Raw genomic sequence first — 21,196 nt, forward strand, 5'->3', positions numbered from 1 at the left:
GCTGCTTTCTCTCAAATGAAGATCCCAGTTTACTTTTCTTAGATGCTGTTTATCTGTTGAATCAGAGATCTAAACATGGTTTTATATTACACATTTCTCCTGAAAACTATTTACTAAAGTGAATTATGTTTTTCTCATAAGAAACATTTTTAAATTGAGAATTACGTTCTGATTTTGCATCCTGTAAGTTAGAGATCCTAACAGCAGTATGTCATAAAAACAAATCTATGTTACCTTGGGTGTGTAGGTTAACATTAATACTTTTCTAAGCTATAGAAATTTGGAGATTAAGTGTTGGGTTAAAAACCAAGGAAGGTCTTAGAGATCTATTTCAGCTGTTTGAAACTCTTTGAAACTCAAGGCCCAAAAGCACTACTTTTAGTTGTTTTATATATTTTTACTTCTACCAAATGTTTTGAGGGGGAAAAATCAGTGCACGTGGGAGGAAAGGGTTGCATACTTCTGATCTAAACCATTCATTTTGCAGATAAGGAACCAGAGGCCCAGAGTTTTAGATTTTATTATTGGGCTATATATTTCTTCATTCTGTAAGTCAAACTAGCATTTTAGGTGTATCTGATAATAGTTGAGAGGATGACCAGGAATTCAAAATTTAGCTGTGCAGCTTCCTACCTCCATGTTCTTAGACAAATTGCTACATGTTCTCAGTCTCTATATACTCATTAGCAAAAGAGAATTATATTTAGTATAGTTTCTACTTTCTTAGAATTTAGAATGTGTCTGAGAAGATGATCTGGATTGATCACGTCTCATTTTTTTTAATGAATTTTGTGTCATCTAAATATTTGAAGATCCACCCAAGTATGTCCTCTAAACACTACTACAAAATAAAAAACATCTTTTATTATCAAAGGGGACAGCACAGTATTTACATTTCCTTTACTTTGGCAATAATGAGGGTCTTTGTAAACTGATAGATCAGCCTTAGGGCTTTTTCTCCCACCTTCTTACCCCCTCTCATTATTGCATAAGATACCTAGAAACGTGAATCAGGAACAGCAGATCATAGGAAGAAAGACTTTTTGAGATGAAATATAAGAGCAAGTAGCAGCATTGAAAGAACTAAACCATATGAAATAGAATGTGAACTTGGTGATCCTTTTGATCTTTTCTATGTGGCCTCACAAGAGTGCTTGAGAAAAGATTGAGAATCCTTTGCTCATGGGATAGTTCAACAGGGATTCCTTACTAAACAATTTTTGTTCAAAACCAGTAGTTTGCAGAGAACACAGGCTTTCACTTGGATGACAGAAGCACGTGGGGTAATTAAAGACAAGAGAAGCCACTTGTCTTTTGCTACAAAAATTAATTAGTATCCTGAGAAGAATTAGTTCAGAAGTTTTCTTAGCATCTCAAAATAAAAAAGTTTAGAGAAATGAAGCCTGAGCCTAAATACAGTGTTTTTCTTTAGTGGCTTGACCATGTATCAAGTTGCTAGGTTTGTTTGGTGGTTTGTTTTGATTTTGTTTGGTTAGGTTTATTGTTGTTTGTTATTAGGAAATAACTTTTGTACAAGTTGGTCCTATGTCACTGTATGATATTGGGGTATTACAGATATTTACCATTGCATGTTATCTTTGTTACTCTACTAAATATGCGTAAATTATATTTTTCTTTATAAATTATATGTTTAAGTGATTGCCAGACAATAAGACATTTTAAGCTAAACTATTTGGATTTTTTCCCTCAGGTCTTAAAGAAAGTGCAGAAGAGATGGTCAAGAACAAATTGGAAGGAAAAGATAAACTGACCCCTTGGGAACAATTTTTAGAGAAAAAGAAAGAGAAAAAAAGGCTGAAAAGGAAACAGAAGGTATCAGCGATAATTATGACCAAATGTTTGTTGAATACCAACCATGTATCAGATGGTACCAGGTGCTTGGGATCCATTATCTCAAAATGTAACCACTCACTGAAGTAGGCCTTGTCATCATCCCAATTTTAAGAAAGAGGAAAGTGAGAATGCAGTAAGTTAAGCATTTTCAGCATGGCCACCTAATGGCATGCAAAGCCTGGTCACAGTCCAGAGCCACTTCAACTGCTGCATTCTGACATTTTACATTTACATGCCACCTACATAAAACACATAGTTCAGTTAATATCTAGATACAAGCAGTATGATTCTGTTCGGTGTTTCTGAGCAAAAGAGGTACATACAGACTTTTTTTCCTTGAGGATATGTGCACATAGAGGTTTTTAACATGAGTGAAATTATGCCATACTTTCCATCTCTCAACCTGCATTTTCGCCTTGCAATATTATCTTATGGCTCATCCATCACCTTATTGTCATTAAATTCCTTTATCAAGAGTATTTCCTGGGCGGGTGCGGTGGCTCATGCTTGTAATCCCTACACTTTGGGAAGCCAAGTCAGGTGGATCACCTAAGGTCAGGAGTTCGAGACCAGCATGGCCAATATGGCAAAACCCCGTCTCTACTAAAAATACAAAAATTAGCTGGGCGTGGTATCACGCATCTGTAATCCCAGCTACTTGGGAGGCTGAAGCAGGCGAATCACTTGAACCCCAGGAGGTGGAGGTTACAGTGAGCCAAGATTGCGCCACTGCTCCCCAACCTGGGCGACAGGACAAGACTCTGTCTCAAAAAAAAAAAAAAAAAAGAGTATTTCCTCTGTGTTAACATGGTGTCTGTGGACAATATGATTTGACTCACGTTGTTCAGGGAATAACATCTTTTCCAGAGTTTTCCAGAGTTCTCAGTAATAGCACAGATCACTTAGGTTTTTGCCACTAAAAATGCTCTTGTCACTGAAATGCAGCATTCTGGCGGTGGTGTGCCTTAGAGCATTATCACTGATAATGACAAAATTTTGCAACTTGGGGAATCTTAAAATTATTAATTCTAGTCCAACCCTGTTTTACAATTGAAAAAAAAATTAGCTGATTAATCTGAGGTTACACAGCATACCAGTGGCCAAGCTGAGACCAGAATCCACAATTACTCAGACCAGTGTTCTTTCTTCTGTTCTCTACTATACTGTTTCTATACTGTGTCTTCTTATAATGTTTTCGGTACAGCTTTGACTTTTAGTGCTGTAAAAGTAGAGAGATGCAAAGCTGAGTGTTGCAGTGGAGTAATTTTTATACTTCTATTATAGTCAGTGTTTGTGGAAATGGATAGTAAAATGGAGAAATTGGGTGTTTTGGGAAAAATTCTTTCAGACTGTGTTTTTCTTCTGCTCTCACATTACAGCTGTCAACACAGAAGAAGACTTCTGTGACCAAATGGGTAGGGAGATTTCTCCACACACTAATCAGTGGACACCAACTGGGTGTCCTCCAATTCCAACACTACCTGGAGATAGTTTCAGATCCCATAGGTTGGAGGCTCAGTCCCCAAGACTGTGTCCACCCTTTCAGCCACCAGTCCGACGTCTGAACATCCAGAATTTCTGACTGACTGGCTTTAAGTTGGGGTTCCCATGACCCCCTCTTTAGGTTCAGTTAATTTGCTGGAGTGGCCACAGACCTCAGGGAAACATACACATTTGCTGGTTTATCATAAAGGATATTACAAAGGATACAGAGGAAATAGGGTAAGGTATGGGGAAGGGGTGTGGAGCTTCCATGCCTCTGTGGGCACTCCACCCTCCAGGAACCTCCATGTGTCCGGCTACCCAGAAGCTCTGTGAACTCATTTCTGTTGGTTTTTTATGGAAGCTTCGTGATGCCAGCATTCCTTTTCCACAGAGTACAGGGCAGGAGGACTCTGTCTGGGGAAAGTCTTAAGACACACAGTCAGAAAGGTGAGGGAAGAGTACAGTCCTGCCCTTAAGACCGAACACAAAGGACTATAGCAAGGGCTAAGGAACTTACGAGCCAGAACCCATGTGTGAAAACAATATACATGTAACACCACATGGGGTAAGAGTCCTGCTCCCATTGATGTGCTGACTAACTCTCTTCTTCCCTAGAACTCCTTTTCAAACTCAGTAGGCTGCAAAATATCTTTTAAATGAAATAACTCCACAAATGTTAAGCTATCTGTTTACTGGAAATGTCTCAAGTGGGCCCTTATGGGGTCAATAAAGTAGTCACTCTGAGAATTGTAGCAGCTATTCTGTTTGATTTTCATTTGCAGGGAGCTTCGAGCTTATGCTTTTACTTTTTCCGTTCATTTGGGCTGAGTCTGGACTCGTTTGTCAGCAGCATTCAAAATATGTTGTTGAATGTCCAGGGTGTTCTATACCCTACAATACTCAGTACTGGACTTGACTCCAACAGATCCTTTCCGGCTCCGCGGGTTCTTTGTATATAGAAGAGTTTCAAGAACTTTCTTCAAGTTAAAAATATTTTTGCCCCTTTGTTCCTCAGTGGTTTCAATTATGATACTGAAAAATTATGACTGAAGAAATGAATACATGTTATATGCCATGTTATCTAGTATTTTGATCTAGCGGTTGTTTAGATCTATAAAGCAGTTAAAGAAATGTGTGAGTAGATACATAGCAAATATTCTTCATTGAAAGTATGGTACTGCTGAATCCATATAATAGTTTGGTAAAAAAAAAAAAAAAAAAAAATTCTTAGAAGCACTTGTTCTGGCTGGGCGCGGTGGCTCATGCCTGTAAACCCGGCAGTTTGGGAGGCCAAGGTGGGCTGATCACGAGGTCAGGAGATCGAGACCGTCCTGGCTAACACAGTGAAACCCTGTCTCTACTAAAAATACAAAAAAATTAGCTGGGCATGGTGGCGGGCGCCTGTGGTCCCAGCTACTCAGGAGGCTGAGGCAGGAGAATGGCGTGAACCCAGGAAGTGGAGCTTGCAGTGAGCCAAGATTGTGCCACTGCACTCCAGCCTGGGCAACAGAGCAAGACTCCATCTCAAAAAAAAAAAAAAAAGAAGCACTTGTTCTTGGCTGGGCGTGGTGGCTCACGCCTGTAATCCCGGCACTTTGGGAGACTGAGGCGGGTGGATCACCTAAGGTCAGGAGTTCAAGACCAGCCTGCCCAACATGGTGAAACCCGTCTCTACTAAAAATACAAAAAATTAGCCGGGTGTGGTGGCAGACGCCTGTAATCCCAGCTACATGGGAGGCTGAGGCAGGAGAATCACTTGAACCTGGGAGTCAGAGGTTGCAGTGATCTGAGATCATGCCACTACACTCCAGCTTGGGCGACATGAGTGAAACTCTGTCTCAAAAAAAAAAAACCAGAAGCACTTGTTCTTAAAAGGACATTAATGTCAAAATAAATACTCTTTAGGGCTTGAGTGGTTCTTTTTGCATGCAGGATGTTTAGCAATAATGGCATTCTAAATATTTTTGTTTAAATGGCTAGAGATGTTTTAGATTCCTAGAGATAAATTCAGTCTGGTTAGCCTGATCTTAGTTCACATATGTTCTATTTATTTATAGATTTGATTGCTGTATTTAAATTTGCTAATTTAGTAAAGAGTCTATTCAAATTAGATTAGGAAAAATTTAACCAGCAAACTTACTTAAAAATAGCCTGACAGTTTTTAGGGGTAGCTTATAGATAAAACAAGATAATTGTTAAAGTTGGGAGATGAGAACAGAGGGTTCATTACATTGTCCTAAACAACTTTTATGTCTGTTTTAAATTTTCATAATAAAAATTATTTTCTTTAATTAACCAACAAATAAATTGTTGTAACTAGTAATTTAAGAGATAATTCACAATGCACTATTTCGAGTTATTCAGTCACTGTCATTTTTCAGTTTTATGAGAGAAAAGGCCACCTCTCATTACTGATCACCCATCTAATAGTATTCTTCTTCAGATCTTCTCCTTCAAATGTCTGCATCACTTTGTCTCTCCTAACCCTTCCTATCTTGAATTATTTTTATTTATGTATTTGTCTATGTGTTTATGTGTCTGATTTCCTTTAATAGATGGTAAAATTTTTGAGGGCAGAAACCATGTATCTGATAACTTCCATTTCTCCCAAAAGGCTTATATGGTTTCCTGCATTTATTAAGTATTCTATATTTTTTTGTTTGTTTGTTTGTTTTGAGATGGAGTCTCGCCCTGTTGCGAGGCTGGAGCGTGGTTGCACCATCTTGGCTCACTGCAACCTCCGCCTCCTGGGTTCAAGCAATTCTCCTGCCTCGCCTGCCAAGTAGCTGGGATTAGAGGTGCCCGCCACCATGCCTGGCTAACTTTTGTATTTTTAGTAGAGACAGGGTTTCGCCTTGTTGTCCAGGCTGGTCTCGAACTCCTGACCTCAAGTGATCTGCTCACCTCAGCTTCTCAAAGTGCTGGGATTACAGACGTGAGCCACTGCGTCCAGCCTCTGTAATTATTTGTTGAACAAACAGAATAATTTAGGTGGGAGTTGCTTATAAACTGGTCCATTTAAAAACTGGTTTACTTTATTATTATTATTATTATTTTTTGAGATGGAGTCTCGCTCTGTTGCTTAGGCTAGAGTGCAGTGGCACGATCTTGGCTCACCACAACCTCCGCCTCCTGGGTTCAAGGATTCTCCTGCCTCAGCCTCCTGAGTAGCTGGGACTACAAGTGTGCACCACCATGCCTGGCTAATTTTTTTGTAGTTTTAGTAGAGATGGGGTTTCACTGTGTTGGCCAGGCTGGTCTCGAACTCCTTACCTCGTGATCCACCCGCTTTGGCCTCCCGAAGTGCTGAGATTACAGGCATGAGCCACCACGCTTGGCCACTGGTTTACTTTTAGATTGAACTACTTGGTTTAAAAAAAATGCATAGTTTTTCTTGGTATACATTTATTATAATTCTTATAATAATGAAATTTTGTATTTTTATATTCAACTTTAAGGCTCTTGCTGAAGAGGCCAGTGAGGAGGAACTTCCCTCTGATGTTGATTTGAATGACCCATACTTTGCTGAAGAAGTTAAAAAAATAGGTAAGCCCGCTCATATCTGTAGTTTTCAATTAGAATCTAAACAAAAAGATGAGGTGCATGGAAGCAATATAAACTAATCATTCTTTTAAAATTGCTAGTATTTGTGCAATTTAGTGACTTACAAGCAAGTCTGTCCTGTGGCATACAATCATTGATCTGATTGGGAAGGGCCAGCTCGTCCCTTCTACATACAAGGGGTAATTTTAATATAGGAGGCTTTTGATAATGTGGGTAATAATTTACTAGGGATTCCTTTCCGGGAAATATCCTTATTGCCAGTCAGATCAACTCTATAAAAGAATGAGAGGAAATAGAAAGAGGAATAATTATTTTCTTGTGTGCTTTCTCTGATTTTTAATAGCATATCCATTCTGGGTCCCTCTCAGCAAAGTCTATCAAGAGTTAAAAGTATGAAACGAATTTGTTTATATGTGCATGTTGATATGTGTATAATTTTTAAATTTATGCATATATTTAAATTTCATATAAAAGCTTTTTCTGCTGAAATATACAAAAGCATCTATGTTTCATTTTATCCCTTTTGTACTCATTATGCTTAATTATAGTTAAAAAGCCAGCTTTCCTTAATCTTTTTCCTTGAATCCCTAAATTATCTGGTATCTGATTTCCTATATCCAGGGAGCCTTGTTTGCACCTCATATGCACTACTCATTCTTTCTTTCCTCCATTATGTGGAGGAAATGTGTATGTGTAAATGTGTTTGGTAAGGTTCAGGTCATACTTGGTAAGTCAGTACAGAAATCACTGTAAGCACTTACCATTTGTTCCCATGCATTTTGCCTTCCCCTGATCATTATACCACACACAAGAACCCCAAAAGGTTTGCTCCTGGAGCGACTCCAAGCTGGCATTGTAAAGAGAAGGATTTTATGAAATTTCCCTGTTTCTTTTACCCTTGTGACTAGTGGGCCAGAATAGTTCTCCACAGGAAAGTCAGAATTACTCAAAATTATTTCCTGATTGTTACAGCTTTTTAGTACTGACATTTTATTGATGAGAAGGAGATTAAGATAAATAAAGTCTATTATAGAATATGAGATTCTTGGGAATTGGACAGAGAAGTGGAAACTTAGCATATTCTGCTTTTTATCATACCTGAGTGGTCATTTCTAGAAGATGATGGATTTTAGCCTTATCCTCTGGTTTCAGGAAACCAGCTTTATAATGGAGAAATGCTAAGCATTATAGTTTCCTTGTTCTCTATCCAAAATGTTTCTTTTGGCATGTGAAGTCTGGTCAAATTGCAGAACTCAGAATGGAATTCAAAGAGTAAGTTAAATGATTTGATGGCTTGGGGTAGCCAGTTTCTTGGAATCAACTCATTTACATTGAGAGTAAACTTTCTCTAAAGTTATTATCAGAAGTTCCAAAGAAAAAAGGTATAGATAAAATTTGCTTGCTTTTAATTTACTTTTGATTTCAGAATGTTCCCAGAGGGTAATTGTTTCTATTTGGGCTTTTCTGTTTTTTTGTGTGTGTTTTGTAGTAGGTTTTGTTTTGTTTGGAAAAAGAAAAACAGCAAGGCCAGAATTTTTTACATAAAATTTAGGACAAAAAGCTAGTGTCTTGCCATGTTTGTTTATTCATTCTATAATAACTGTTTTGATTGCCTACCAAGTGCCAGGCTCTCTGCTAGGCTAGAGATACAGTAGTAATAATACAAACAGGATTGCATCCCTCATGGAGTCTGGTTTGAAGGAAGATGTGTTAGACAGATAAATAGTATGAGGGTATGGTAAATGTTTTAAAGGAAAGAAATAGAAGATATAACTGGGTAGAAGTAGGAGATATGGAAGTTTACATTGGGTAGGCAAAGAAGGCTTCTCTGAGATGATGACATTAGAGCTGAGACCTGTGGAATGAGGAGTCAGGCATGAAGAGCTGGGAGAAGAGCATTGCAAATGAGGGGAGAGTGGTTAGAAAAACTCCAAGGTGAGAAACAGTGCACTGTGTGGTGTTAAGAATTGAAAGACATCAGTGTGGCTGGAGCATTGTCGGAGAGGGAATTGGTGTGAGGACAGGCTGGAGACTCAGTGGAAACTACCCCTGTAGGGCTTTGTTGTCCTGACAACAAATTGAGATTTTACTTTACTGATAGTGGAAAACCTGAACAGTCTTTAAGCAAAGATGGGACATGATCTGGTATAGATTAACATATTACTCTGGTGCCTGTAAAGAGAACAGTTTGAGGACTGGTGAGAGCTGGAAGTCCAGACTTTTGCCAAGCTCTAGACAAAAGATGATGGTTGTTTAGCTGGCATGCTGCTCGTGGAATTGGACAGAGAACAGAACTCTAGATATATTTTGAAAGTATACGTGCTAAATCAGGAAGAAATTTAGCATAACTCCTGTTTTTGGTTTGAGTCTGTGGAAGAATGTTCTTCCATTTACTGAGTTAGGAAGAAATGTGGGAACAATAAGTTTAAGTGGGAAGAAAAGTAAATAGGTCCATTTGTGGCATAATCACTTTGAGATGTCAATTAGATATACAAATGGAGGTGTTTGGTTGATATTGAGATACAAGTCTGAGAGATGAGCAGAGAAATCAGAGTACAAATATACACTTAAGGATCAGGAGCATATAAATAGTACTTCAAACCATGGCAGTGGGAGTAGAGAGCAGTGATAAGAGAAGAGGATGCAGGATGGGCCCTGAGGTCAGGTGAAGTCTACATGAGGCACTGTTAATCTGACATACTAGAGGAAGTGCTACTTGAAAGGATGGGAAAAGTTTAAGAAGCCGAGAAGGAGCGGCTGGGAAGTAGGAAGAACAGTATTAATGTAGTGGCTCACAGACACTTGGTGAGGCGATAGACGTTTCACTAGATTAGTGTGGGTTAAAGTTTGAGGTGAAAGGTGAGCATTCTTTTTTCAGAAGTTGCAGTGTGAAGGGGAGCAAAGACATGGAGCCATACCTGAATGTACGTAAGGAGAAAGTATTTTTTTAAAGATACGAACTTTTAGGGCATGTTTTCTTTCCCTTGGGATTGCTCCAACAGAAAAGAAGTTACTAAGATACAGAAAATGGGGCAAATAAAAGTAAATACAAATGCAGGTAAATTTGTATATTTGGTGTCAGGAAGATGAGGGATTTACCTGAATGGTTTATGGATTTATACTGTTTGTTCATTCACTTGCAGAAGCACAGATAATCCGCATGAGCAGATAAGGTAGGGACCTAGAAACAGATCGCTGGAGGGGCAGGGTGCGGGAGGTTACTGCCTAAGGCAGTTGATTAAATGAATTGTCAAATTTAAGGAGACTTTTCGGTCTGGATAGCCGAAAATGGAGAGAGATGGGGCGTATAAATCTGAAGGCCAGGCCAGATACAAAACCATAGAACATGCGGCAAGAGCAGTGGTATGGGAGGCCTAGGCAGAGAAAGAGAACTAGCTGAGCCACAAAAGCAGCATGTCCCTTTTGAATCATGCTGGACATGGCTTTTCAAAGGCACATTACAAAGCTGTGTGCCACCATTCGTGTATGTGGTTATTCAGTCAACAATTATTGAGTGTCAGAATCACCCGGTCCTCCCATATGACTTTCAGCATGTTACAAAATATTTAAATAAATGAGATTGATACAGTTTTCCCATACTTTACATTTTAATCTGACTACCTATGGTACAACTGGACTTTTAAAATATGTGTTAGATATATATCATGTATATGCTCGAATAGATGGATTTAATGAGTTTTTACTCAATTCTGAACTTTTTCCTCCCCAGCAAAAACTAAATTTGTGCTTAACAGTATCCAGAAGATATAAAGAAGAATATACTGAATGTTAACATTTTGTACTCACGATCCAGGCAGATGGTTTTAAGGATAGGTGGAAGCATGCTTATAACCTTAGGGAAATGGATTCCCACAGGGAGTCAGAGAGAAATTGGAAGTTTTTTGTGTGCCCTTCAGATATAAGGATCTATAGTAGGTACTCTTAAAGAGAGTTGGACTTTGGTTTAAAATTTACCAGTTTGTAATTTTTATTTATTTTATTTTTATAAATTTTATTTATTTATTTTTTTATTTTTTTTTTTGAGACGGAGTCTCACTGTGTTGCCCAGGCTGGAGTGCGGTGGCGTGATCTCTGCTCACCAAAACCTCTGCCTCCTGGGTTCAAGCGATTCTTCTGCCTCAGCCTCCCGAGTAGCTGGGACTACAGGCGTGTGTCACTGTGCCTGGCTAATTTCTGTATTTTTAGTGGAGACAGGGTTTCACCATGTTAGCCAAGCTGGTCTTGAACTTCTGACCTCAGGTGATCCGCACGCTTCGGCCTCCCAAAAGTGCTGGGATTACAGGCATGAGCCACCGTGCCCAACCAGTTTGTAATTTTTAAAATGTAGAAATAAAGTAACTCAGATGACCTACATTGGTATATTAATTCATTGCTACAGTATTTACTTCATTATTAGTTTGTCAAAATAGTTTTGGATTTTAGTACCTCGGAAGTGAAATATAGTCATTATCTAAGGATATAGACCTTGCTTTTCTTTTCAAAAATACTTAAGATATAATGAATTTCACACACTAGTGTTTGAGTATATAGTTCAAGTTCTGTAGTTAAACAGGACAAAAACATTGTAAACCAGATGACTTGGGTACATTTATAGCATTTTTGCTCTAGGCATTCCCATAGAGCTAAACTTATGTGCCTTCAAAATGTGGAGGAAATGAGTTCACTGATGCCAGACCTGGTGTTTGGCTCAGATTAGGTGCCAGGGTGAATGTTAGAGATCTTTTATAATTTTTTCTTCTATCTTTTATAATTTTTTCTTTGATTTCCTTCTAAATTGCAAACTTGGTGTCAAATAAGAGTTTTTAAATATACATCTAGGATGAGTACATTAATGAGATGAAAATGAAATGAAATATTAGAAAAATCTGCTAGTTTTCCAGTGGTAGTTGGTAGAATCTGAGTCCTAGTGGACTTCCTTTATTTTTTGTAATTCTACAAGTAACATTGTAAAGCAGTGTCAGAATATATATGCATACAAAATATTATTAACCCTAGAGGGAGATTATCCTTAACAGACTGCATCTGATTATGGGCAGGTGATGCAGAAACTTGCTACAAAAGAGTAAATCACTAGGGTGCTTACCACTCTTCATCTGGTCGGTACTGAGACCACATCCATCTGCCCTCCAGTGAACTTTCTTAGCTTCTCTCTCACATGAATTGCTCAACTAAATCCTCTGGAAGAAGTTTATTATGGGAACAATTCTCTGACATTATAAGTAACGGGAAATGAAATGTCCTTTACAGATGAATTTTTTTTTTACACGCTATCTTTTTCCATGGATGTATTCTGTTACATTTTTTGCCTAAAAGGATTCTAGCCTCAGTAAGGATTGGTTAGATTTATGTAACTGTAAAACTCTATTCTCTGACTTGGAGTCTTTGTTAGTATTGACTTAATAGAATCAATCCATATGTATTTTTTGCAGCAGTCTCAGGAGATGTAGTTTTTTTGTTGTTTCTGTTTTTGTTTTTTTGACAGCGTTTTGCTCTGTCACCCAGGGTGGAGTGCACAGTGGTACTATTATGGCTCACTGCAGCCTCGAACTCTGCTGGATTCAAGTGATCCTCTTGCCTCAGCCTCCCAAGTAACTGGGACTACAGGCACACACCACCATGCCTGGCTAATTTAAAAAAGAAAAAAAAATTGTGGAGCCCGAGTCTTGCTTTGCTACCCAGGCTGGTCTCAAACTCCTGGCTTCAAGCAATCTTCCTTGCTTCAGCCTTCCAAAGTGCTGGGATTATAGGTGTGAGCCACCATACCCAGCTAGAGATGTGGTTCTTTACTTGACAGAAGATTCACTGAAAAATAAAGATAATATTTTGGAACGCAAACTTTCATTTCCCTAGTACTGTTCATCTAACTTAAGTCTGAAAATTTTCCAGGGAGGAAAAAAATGTTTTTTCAAAAAATAAAGATGTGACCTCTTAATATTTGATCTTATTAACAGTGCAGAAATGATCTGTATGCCTTATGTATCTTTTGACTAAACAATTCAGTCTAACATCTTAGTAAATTCTTTGTTAGCAAAGAAATTTTCATCATGCTAAAACTGGATATCATATTTAGCCCTATCCTGGGGATTTTTTTTTTTCTACCTTATTACAGTCCTCCTTTGAAGTTTATTTTTAAGACTCTTCACCAGGTTGTTATAAAATCTGAAATAGTTTATTGTGGGCTCTTTGAAATTATTTTCCACAGCTGTATGTGAAGATCTTTGTCTGCTTTAAGTATTAATTATATACAGTCTAATTTTCTCCCTGCTACAGAATAATATTTTGCATATGTCATTTGTCCATTCATTTCAAAAGGAGCTCTTGGCTTGAGAGCATAGGAGCAGTGGTAAACTTAGGGAATGGGGGTTCATATCCTAAGCGAGTGGAACCTTGATGATATTTATATGCGTAAGGACATACACATACATTAAGACAGAGAAAGATTATACTCTTTTTTTTTTTTTGAGACGGAGTCTCGCTCTGTCGCCCAGGCTGGAGTGCAGTGGCTGGATCTCAGCTCACTGCAAGCTCTGCCTCCCGGGTTTACACCATTCTCCTGCCTCAGCCTCCCGAGTAGCTGGGACTACAGGCGCCCGCCGCCTCGCCCGGCTAATTTTTTGTATTTTTTAGTAGAGACGGAGTTTCACCGTGTTAGCCAGGATGGTCTCGATCTCCTGACCTCGTGATCCGCCCGTCTCGGCCTCCCAAAGTGCTGGGATTACAGGCTTGAGCCACCGCGCCCGGCCAAAAGATTATACTCTTAAGGTTAATATATTATTCCCTGAAAAAAATTTCAGATAGGACCAGTGATGAGGAACATTTTCTCTAGGGAGAAGGGCTGCATACAATAAATATTTCTTCTTAGAAGTGCAAAACAAATGGCTTGGTAGCACCGATAGGTGAGCCTGGCAGCACTTCTATGCTAACATGTTCTCTTGGCTGGGCATGTCTACTGGACAGGTGTGCAAGAGTATTAGCAGGGACTTAATACACACAGAGGAGTTTCTAAAGCCCCTTTTGACTTTAGGTTTTGCTTATCCTGTTATCCCATTAGCTGCAATTCTTCAACCATCTTGACCATTCCCTTCTCCTGCCACACCCTTCTTCAGGTGTTCTCACATATCACCTCCTCACTTCATCCAGGTCATTATTTGTGTGTCACCTTCTTGAAGAGGCCTTCCTTAACTACCCTAACAAAACCAGCCTCCCCATTCAGTCTCCAACCCTTTTGTCCTGCTTTGCCTCTGTCTTTCCCAACTTGAAGGTATACTGCATGAGAGATTTTAACCTATTGTTCATGGCTTGTATCACCAGCACCTGGAGCTGTGCTCGCAATATAATAAGTGCTCAGTTAACAATTGTGAGATAGGTGAAATAATTTCCTTCTGTTTATTGACCATTTGTTTTTGTCTGTGAATTCTCTTTGCTCTGTGTTAATATTTTCATTTACGTGAAATCTCTGTAAGTGAAAGATAGGATATCTTTCAATAGATATAATAGAAGCAACCATTTCTTTTTTTTTTTATTGAGACAGAGTCTCACTCTGTTGCCCAGGCTGGAGTCGGGTGGCACGATCTCTGCTGACTGCAACCTCTGTCTCCCAGATTCAAGCGATTCTCCTGCCTCAGCCTTCTTAGTAGCTGAGACTGTAGGCGCTGGCCACCACGCCCGGCTAATTTTTTTGTATTAGTAGAGACAGAATTTCACCATGTTGGCCATGCTGGTCTCAAACTCCTGACCTCAGGTGATCTGCCTGCCTCAGCCTTCCAAAGTGCTGGGATTACAGGAGTGAGTCACTGCGCCCGGCCATTTCTTGTTTTTAATTATGAAAATTTATACATTGAGAAAAATTGAGAGAACAATACAGTGAACAGCCCCTGTGTTTCGCAGTTGTTAACATTTTGCCATTTTGTTTTTGTATGCATATACTTTTATGGCATATCATAAAAATATATTTATACAAGATATTACTATATAATAGTCATATTTAGTAGTAGTCTTTTTAGTTCAACTAGAAGATACCATATACACTTGCCCTTCCCATAACATTTGCCTTTCGAGAACCCAGGCTAGTGATCTTTTGGAATGTCTTATATTCTAGATTTATCTGTTCCTTGCCACTCAGTCCCCTGTAGTTTCCATAAACTGGAAGTTAGACGAGTGGTTCCATTAGACTCATGTTGAACAGTTTTGGCAAGCATACTTCATAGGCAATGCTATATCTTTCATATTATGTCACATCTAGGGGCATAAGATGTCATACTGTTCCAAAGGTCACTTGCTGACGGCGGCACAGTGCCCAGCGGGGGATTTTTATAGGCTCTCTAGGTGGTCAAACTCAAAAGTCTTGAGTGGGTCACACTTGGCCGTCATAGGTAGTCAGGCCAGGAAACACAGCAGGGCAGTGTTGGGTGTTTCTCTTCATCGCGTCTTCACGGCAGTTCACTCAGCGGTATAGCTTGGGTACCAGGAAAGGAGGCACAGTGTGCAGTAGTCACCCTGGGCTAGAAGTCTCATGTTCCACATAGGAACTGTATTACTTTGGATGTGTATTACAAAGAAATACATTACTTTGACAGAAATTCTTCCTTTATAACATGCAGTCACTCCATGCAGAAGCATTGTATTTATTCCATTCATATACCCACAGTCTTCTTTCAGTAACATGTTTTTTCTCCCTTTAGTTTCGACACATTTATTGTTAAGATTATTCCTAGATATCTTGTGTTTTTGTTCCTAGTATAAACAGAATGTTGCTGATAGTCCTGTAATTTTTCCCCTCTTATGTTGGTTTATTGTGCCAGGTATAAAGAAAAAATCGGTAAAATCTGCAAAAGATGGCACATCTCCAGAAGAAGAAACTGAAGTAGAAAGACAAAAGGTAAAAGGCGGTTATTGTTACATGCTCGGGGGATAATTCATAGGCGCAATTTAAATGAAGTTGTACATGTCGCTAATTTTCAAAAACAACTTATTTTAGCAGTGACATTTATAACTAAATTGTGAGAGACTTAATTAAATATTTTAGCAGCGTAGTTTCTAAATACAGTGTTTTTTTAATCAAACATAATTTCTCCAACTCGTACAAAGTTAAAATTTACCTCAAACTCAAGGGTATTTATTTTCCTTTATAAATTAAGAGGAAATTATCTCACTTTTAAAAACGTTTACTATACCTGAGACAGAAAATACCCTTAAAACCTCAAAGTAATATTGCCATAAGTTTTAATTCAAACTGAGTCTGTCCTGTAATAGAGTTTGTGGTTATGGTTTGCCAAATGCAAATTTCTGATTTTTGTATTGTGAATACATATATTGAACGTACAAAATTACATTCTTTCTTGGAAATGCAGTGAACCTATGCTTCAGTGACCCGCTATGTCCAGAGTTACATGTAATTTTGGCACAGAGTCATATGTGCTTTTGCTGAGGCAGGAATTGAAGGCAGCAGTGCTCCTAGGGCTGATGTTCACATGTCACTGCCAGAAGTGTGCCTGACTGGCCACCTAAACTCTGCATCTTACTGTATCTTCTATTCTCTATTCATTGCATATACAGCAGTACTCATAAAGTTATCTAAACAGCAACAAAGAAAATCAATTTTTGTGGAAAATGTCTCTGAAAAGCCAGCTACAAGTGCCAGTGATGAAAGGAAATTAAGGTAGTCTAAGGTGGTAACATAGGAAGATCCACAAAGGTTGAGAGCATACTCTGTATTTTTACTAGTGTATATGGTTATTTACTTGATTTTTGAGGGTTCCTGTTTAATCCCATGGTTGGTAGAAAATACCCATTTCGTGTAAAAAGACATTTACTAGATTTCAGAAGCAGATACTAAGATCCTACCTTCATAGAACTGTATCAGTATTGAAATAGTAAAGGCCAAAAAAAGCAAACAGCAACAACAACAAAAAAAACCTACTTGTTATAAAGTTACACATTTAGAAAGTATGATTTGCATCACAAAATAAACTTTTTCTAGATTTAATGTCATTGCACAAGAGGAACAAAGTGAAAATGAGAACTTTTTATTTGAGGGTACTTGGGGACTCTTGTTCCTGCAGCCTACTAATGAGTCACACTAAGTGAAATGGGGCCTGGTTTTTAACTACAAGGTTTTATCTCTCCTGCTGTCAGTAATGTTGCTTCCAGAGATTCTGCCTTATTGCTATATAAAGATCTCTTTGTTTTGGTAATCCACAGTCAGTTTACAGATGACAGGTGGTACCCCAGAGTTTTAGTGATCGAGCCTTCCGTTCTAGAAGGGATATCTTGTGCCCTATACTCCTTTTAGGGGGTAAAAAAGCACTGTTGTACATTTGAACTTTTTTTTGCTCTTCACAGGCTGAAATGGCTTTGCTTATGATGGATGAGGATGAGGACAGTAAGAAACACTTCAATTACAACAAGATTGTGGAGCACCAGAATCTGAGCAAAAAGAAGAAGAAGCAGCTCATGAAAAAGAAGGAATTAATAGAGGATGACTTTGAGGTAACCATGGACACCAGGCACTAGTCTCTTAAAGCTGGAATTGAATCTAAAGTCAGCTCTGCAGATAGAAATTGAGCATAGTCAAAGTTACCCTTGAAAATGTCTTAGGGGCCAGGTGCAGTGTCTCAACGCCTATAATCCCAACACTTTTGGAGGCTGAGGCATGAGGATCACTTGAGTCCAGGAGTTCGAGACTAGCCTGGGCAACATAGTGGGTCCCTGATCTCTATGAAAAATTTTAAAAATTAGCTGGCCAGGCATGGTGGCTCACTCCTGTAATCCCAGCACTTTGGAAGGCCAAGGTGGGCGCATCACAAGGTCAGGAGATCAAGACCATCCTGGCTAAAACGGTAAAACCCTGTCTCTACTAAAAATACAAAAAATTAGCCAGGCATGGTGGCGGGCACCTGTAGACCCAGCTACTTGGGAGGCTGAGGCAGGAGAAGGGCGTGAACCCAGGAGGCGGAGCTTGTAGTGAGCAGAGATTGCGCCACTGCACTCCAGCCCAGGCGACAGAGCGAGACTCTGTCTCAAAAAAAAAATAAATTAGCCAGGTATAGTGGTGCACACCTATAGTCAGTCCCAGCTACTAAGAAGGCTGAGGTGGGAGGATTGCTTGAGCCCAGGAGGTCGAGCCTGCAGTGAGCCATGATTGTGCCACTGCACTCCAGCCTGGGCGACAGAACAAGACCCTGTCTCAAAAAAAAAAGAAAATGTTTTCGGAAAGACTGATGGTAGAGCCAAAGCCACTGTCTTTTAGACCAGCACAGTCAGTTCATCCCAGGATAGATGAAATCATTGTTTCTTTGGTTGAGCACCAGGTGCAATAGTTGACTTGTATTTTGGTAGCCATGTTGTACCAAAAATGTGTAGTTTTTAATGTTAGAATCACATGTAGTGAACCTCAGACCAGCAAAGGTATGCTTGAATAACAGGTTCATGTCATAACGGGTCCCACTCTCACTGTGTGCAGTGGCCAGCGCAGTAAGCCATGTTTTCTCCGTTGCTGTGTTTTTTGTTTCCATTACTCCTGCCTCTTTTTGTTGAGTACATATTCCTAATGGCTGCAGAGTCCTCTAAGCATGAGTTTGAGCCCTCTACCGAAAATCTACAAATAGCTCTTAGAAACTGCTTAATGACTTCCAACCATTAATGTGGAAGAACTGGCCCTGAATAAGATGGGGGAAATTTGGGAAATTTTGAATTTGTTCAAACAATGGAGGGTAGAATACAGATGGCTTCTAAGTCCTTACAGAAGGATTTGGGGGCTACTCTGTAGCTTCTGTTATTTGAGTCAGTTTCACATGTGCTCCCATTCCAGTGAGGTTTTTATTGAGTTAGTTTCCTTATGAAAGCAAAGAATGATTTGTAGTCATTCTGTCTTCATATATTAATAATCATATATATAAATATTTTTGTGGGTTTTTTCCTTGTTCTGGGTGTTGAGTCTCTTGTCGTCATGATAACTAAGTAGAGCTACAATCCATCTCCAAGTGGACTTGTGTTTCCTGTGTTTCCCTTTCTTGCTGGTTACCCATCTGCCTGGCAACCCTCAAAGGCTGGCTGGAGTTAAGGGTATACTCTTAAACGTGGAACCACAAATTTTTATAGAAAGAAGATAAATTTGGGGATTGTGTCTGACCAGACCTTGATCTTGGATGGATTCTTTGCCATAGTGGTCTTTAAATCTTTTGATCTATGGATCACCTTCAATAGTTCCTTATTTTTGGCACCAAGATTAAAATTTTTAAAAATGTACTCAGAGTTCAGGGCCTCCAGCAAATGTTCTGATTGGCTTATTTATGCTGGTGAGAAATTGATTTTGTGCTGTAAGCATGGGAAGCCCTGCCTCACAAACCACTCCTCCAGTCATTTTGTCTAAGTGATCATTGTAGTTACCAGCCATCATATATATATATATATGGCCCACTGTAATTCCCTTTGAAATACATTGTCCTTGCATGATAAGAACAGGGTGCCCCACGAGTTGTGGTCCAAAGGTAGGCCATAAAGATCTATGGAAAAACAGTTTGCTAATGAATCAGTACAAACGCTCAGGTTTGTGTTTTATATAATCAACTCACCAACTTTCTAAATTTGGCCCCATTTCTGGCCTTTTGCTTTAGTAATTTTGTTTAATTAATTTATTAATTATTTTTTTTTTGGATTTGCAGGTAAATGTTAGCGATGCACGGTTTCAGGCAATGTACACTTCCCACTTGTTCAATTTGGACCCCTCAGATCCCAATTTCAAGAAAACGAAAGCTATGGAAAAAATCCTTGAGGAGAAAGCCCGGCAAAGAGAACAGAAAGAACAAGAACTTACACAGGCAATAAAGAAAAAAGAGAGTGAGATTGAAAAAGAATCACAAAGGAAGTCCATTGATCCTGCTTTGTCAATGTTGATTAAATCTATAAAAACCAAAACAGAGCAGTTTCAAGCAAGAAAAAAGCAAAAAGTCAAATAACTGGATGTTACTTATTTTTGAATTGAATACATCTTTTCCTAAAATGTACAGAAATAGTAGGAGGAATATTTATTGGGAACAAAGCTATCTTTCAAGAATATGAATAAAATCTTTTTCTGGACATGATAAAATTTTTCTCCATAAATAATTATACTTAATTGTGGATGACTGACAAATTTGTATTGTATATTCCTACAGATTAGTCATAATTAAATTACCTGAATTATAGGGTTTATAAAATTTTTATATTTTATGATGTTCAATTCTAACTAGTGGAAAGTTACTCTTGCTTTTTAAAAGGCTGTTTACAATTCTCTGTAAAAATAGAGCAATATCTACTCTTAAGTTTATGTAAACGTTAGGGATAATTTGAAAAAACATATATTTAATACATTAATTTCTCTGGAAGCAGGAGGCATGTTTAAATAACTATTAAAATAATTTATTTTTCTAGCCATAAAGGATGGAAGTCAAGAACTTTTTGTTGTTTAGTCATGTTAAGTATAGTCTGTTTATGAAATTAACTTGTAAATAAAAGTGTAAAATATTTTCATTATTTTGTATTGCACTGATTTATTCCATTTTATGCATCTCAAAGTACTCTCTGGAAAAAATATCTCAAAACCGATTTTAACTTTAAGATGACAACTCCATTTAAAGGCAGTTCTAGAGTTGCATTGCCCATAATTGCATTTGAAATATTCATGAGCTCTCCAGTGGTTTTTTCTTTTGGTAGCAACAGAAAATTCTTCTGTCTGTCCTTCAGATTTTTGGAATACTTCAGAAGGGTGGATATGCTGCTGTAACATTTAAGGATATCTTAATTCTTCTTAAAACACATCTAGGGCCTTAACACTCTTGGATCTCACCTGGTCTAAATATTATAAACAACTGACCACCTGAGAGTCAAATTAGATATGCCGTATAAATAAATGTGAATAAAACCAACATTGTAACTTGGAGCAAATTATAAATATGGTAACTTCTGAAAGACAACAGGAATTTGACAAGGTTTGTGGTTAATAGTAAACTTGACATTTGGGGTATTAAAAATCAAAGCTACTGACTAGGCAAGGTGGCTCACACGTGTAATCCCAGCACTTTGGGAGGCTGAGGCAGGAGAATTGCTTGAGGCCAGGAGTTTGAGACCAACCTGGGCAATATAATAAGACTATAGGCTGGGCATGGTAGCCTATGCCTGTAATCCCCTTTGGGAGGCCAAGGCAGGCACGTCACTTGAGGTCAGGAGTTCAAGACCAGCCTGGCCAACATGGTGAGACCCCGTCTCTACTGAAAGTACAAAAAATTAGCCAGGC

At 38.6% G+C, this 21,196-nt stretch overlaps 1 protein-coding gene across 3 annotated transcripts in view; it reads left to right on the top strand.

Annotated features, from left to right (window-relative positions):
• Window positions 1–20,433, top strand: part of ESF1 (ESF1 nucleolar pre-rRNA processing protein homolog) — a 130,025-nt gene extending 109,592 nt beyond the window's left edge. For all 3 annotated transcript variants that reach the window (XM_077951185.1, XM_028828170.2, XM_028828169.2), the window contains 5 exons: window positions 1,712–1,833; window positions 6,798–6,885; window positions 15,726–15,802; window positions 17,266–17,412; window positions 19,587–20,433. In XM_077951185.1, coding sequence (XP_077807311.1) covers window positions 1,712–1,833; window positions 6,798–6,885; window positions 15,726–15,802; window positions 17,266–17,412; window positions 19,587–19,880 — 728 coding nt within the window. In that variant the 3' untranslated portion in view covers window positions 19,881–20,433. The remainder of the gene's footprint in view (window positions 1–1,711; window positions 1,834–6,797; window positions 6,886–15,725; window positions 15,803–17,265; window positions 17,413–19,586) is intronic.
• Window positions 20,434–21,196: the final 763 nt, after the last annotated feature.

Source organism: Macaca mulatta, chromosome 10 (genome assembly GCF_049350105.2).
Source record: "Macaca mulatta isolate MMU2019108-1 chromosome 10, T2T-MMU8v2.0, whole genome shotgun sequence".
Taxonomy (NCBI): domain Eukaryota; kingdom Metazoa; phylum Chordata; class Mammalia; order Primates; family Cercopithecidae; genus Macaca; species Macaca mulatta.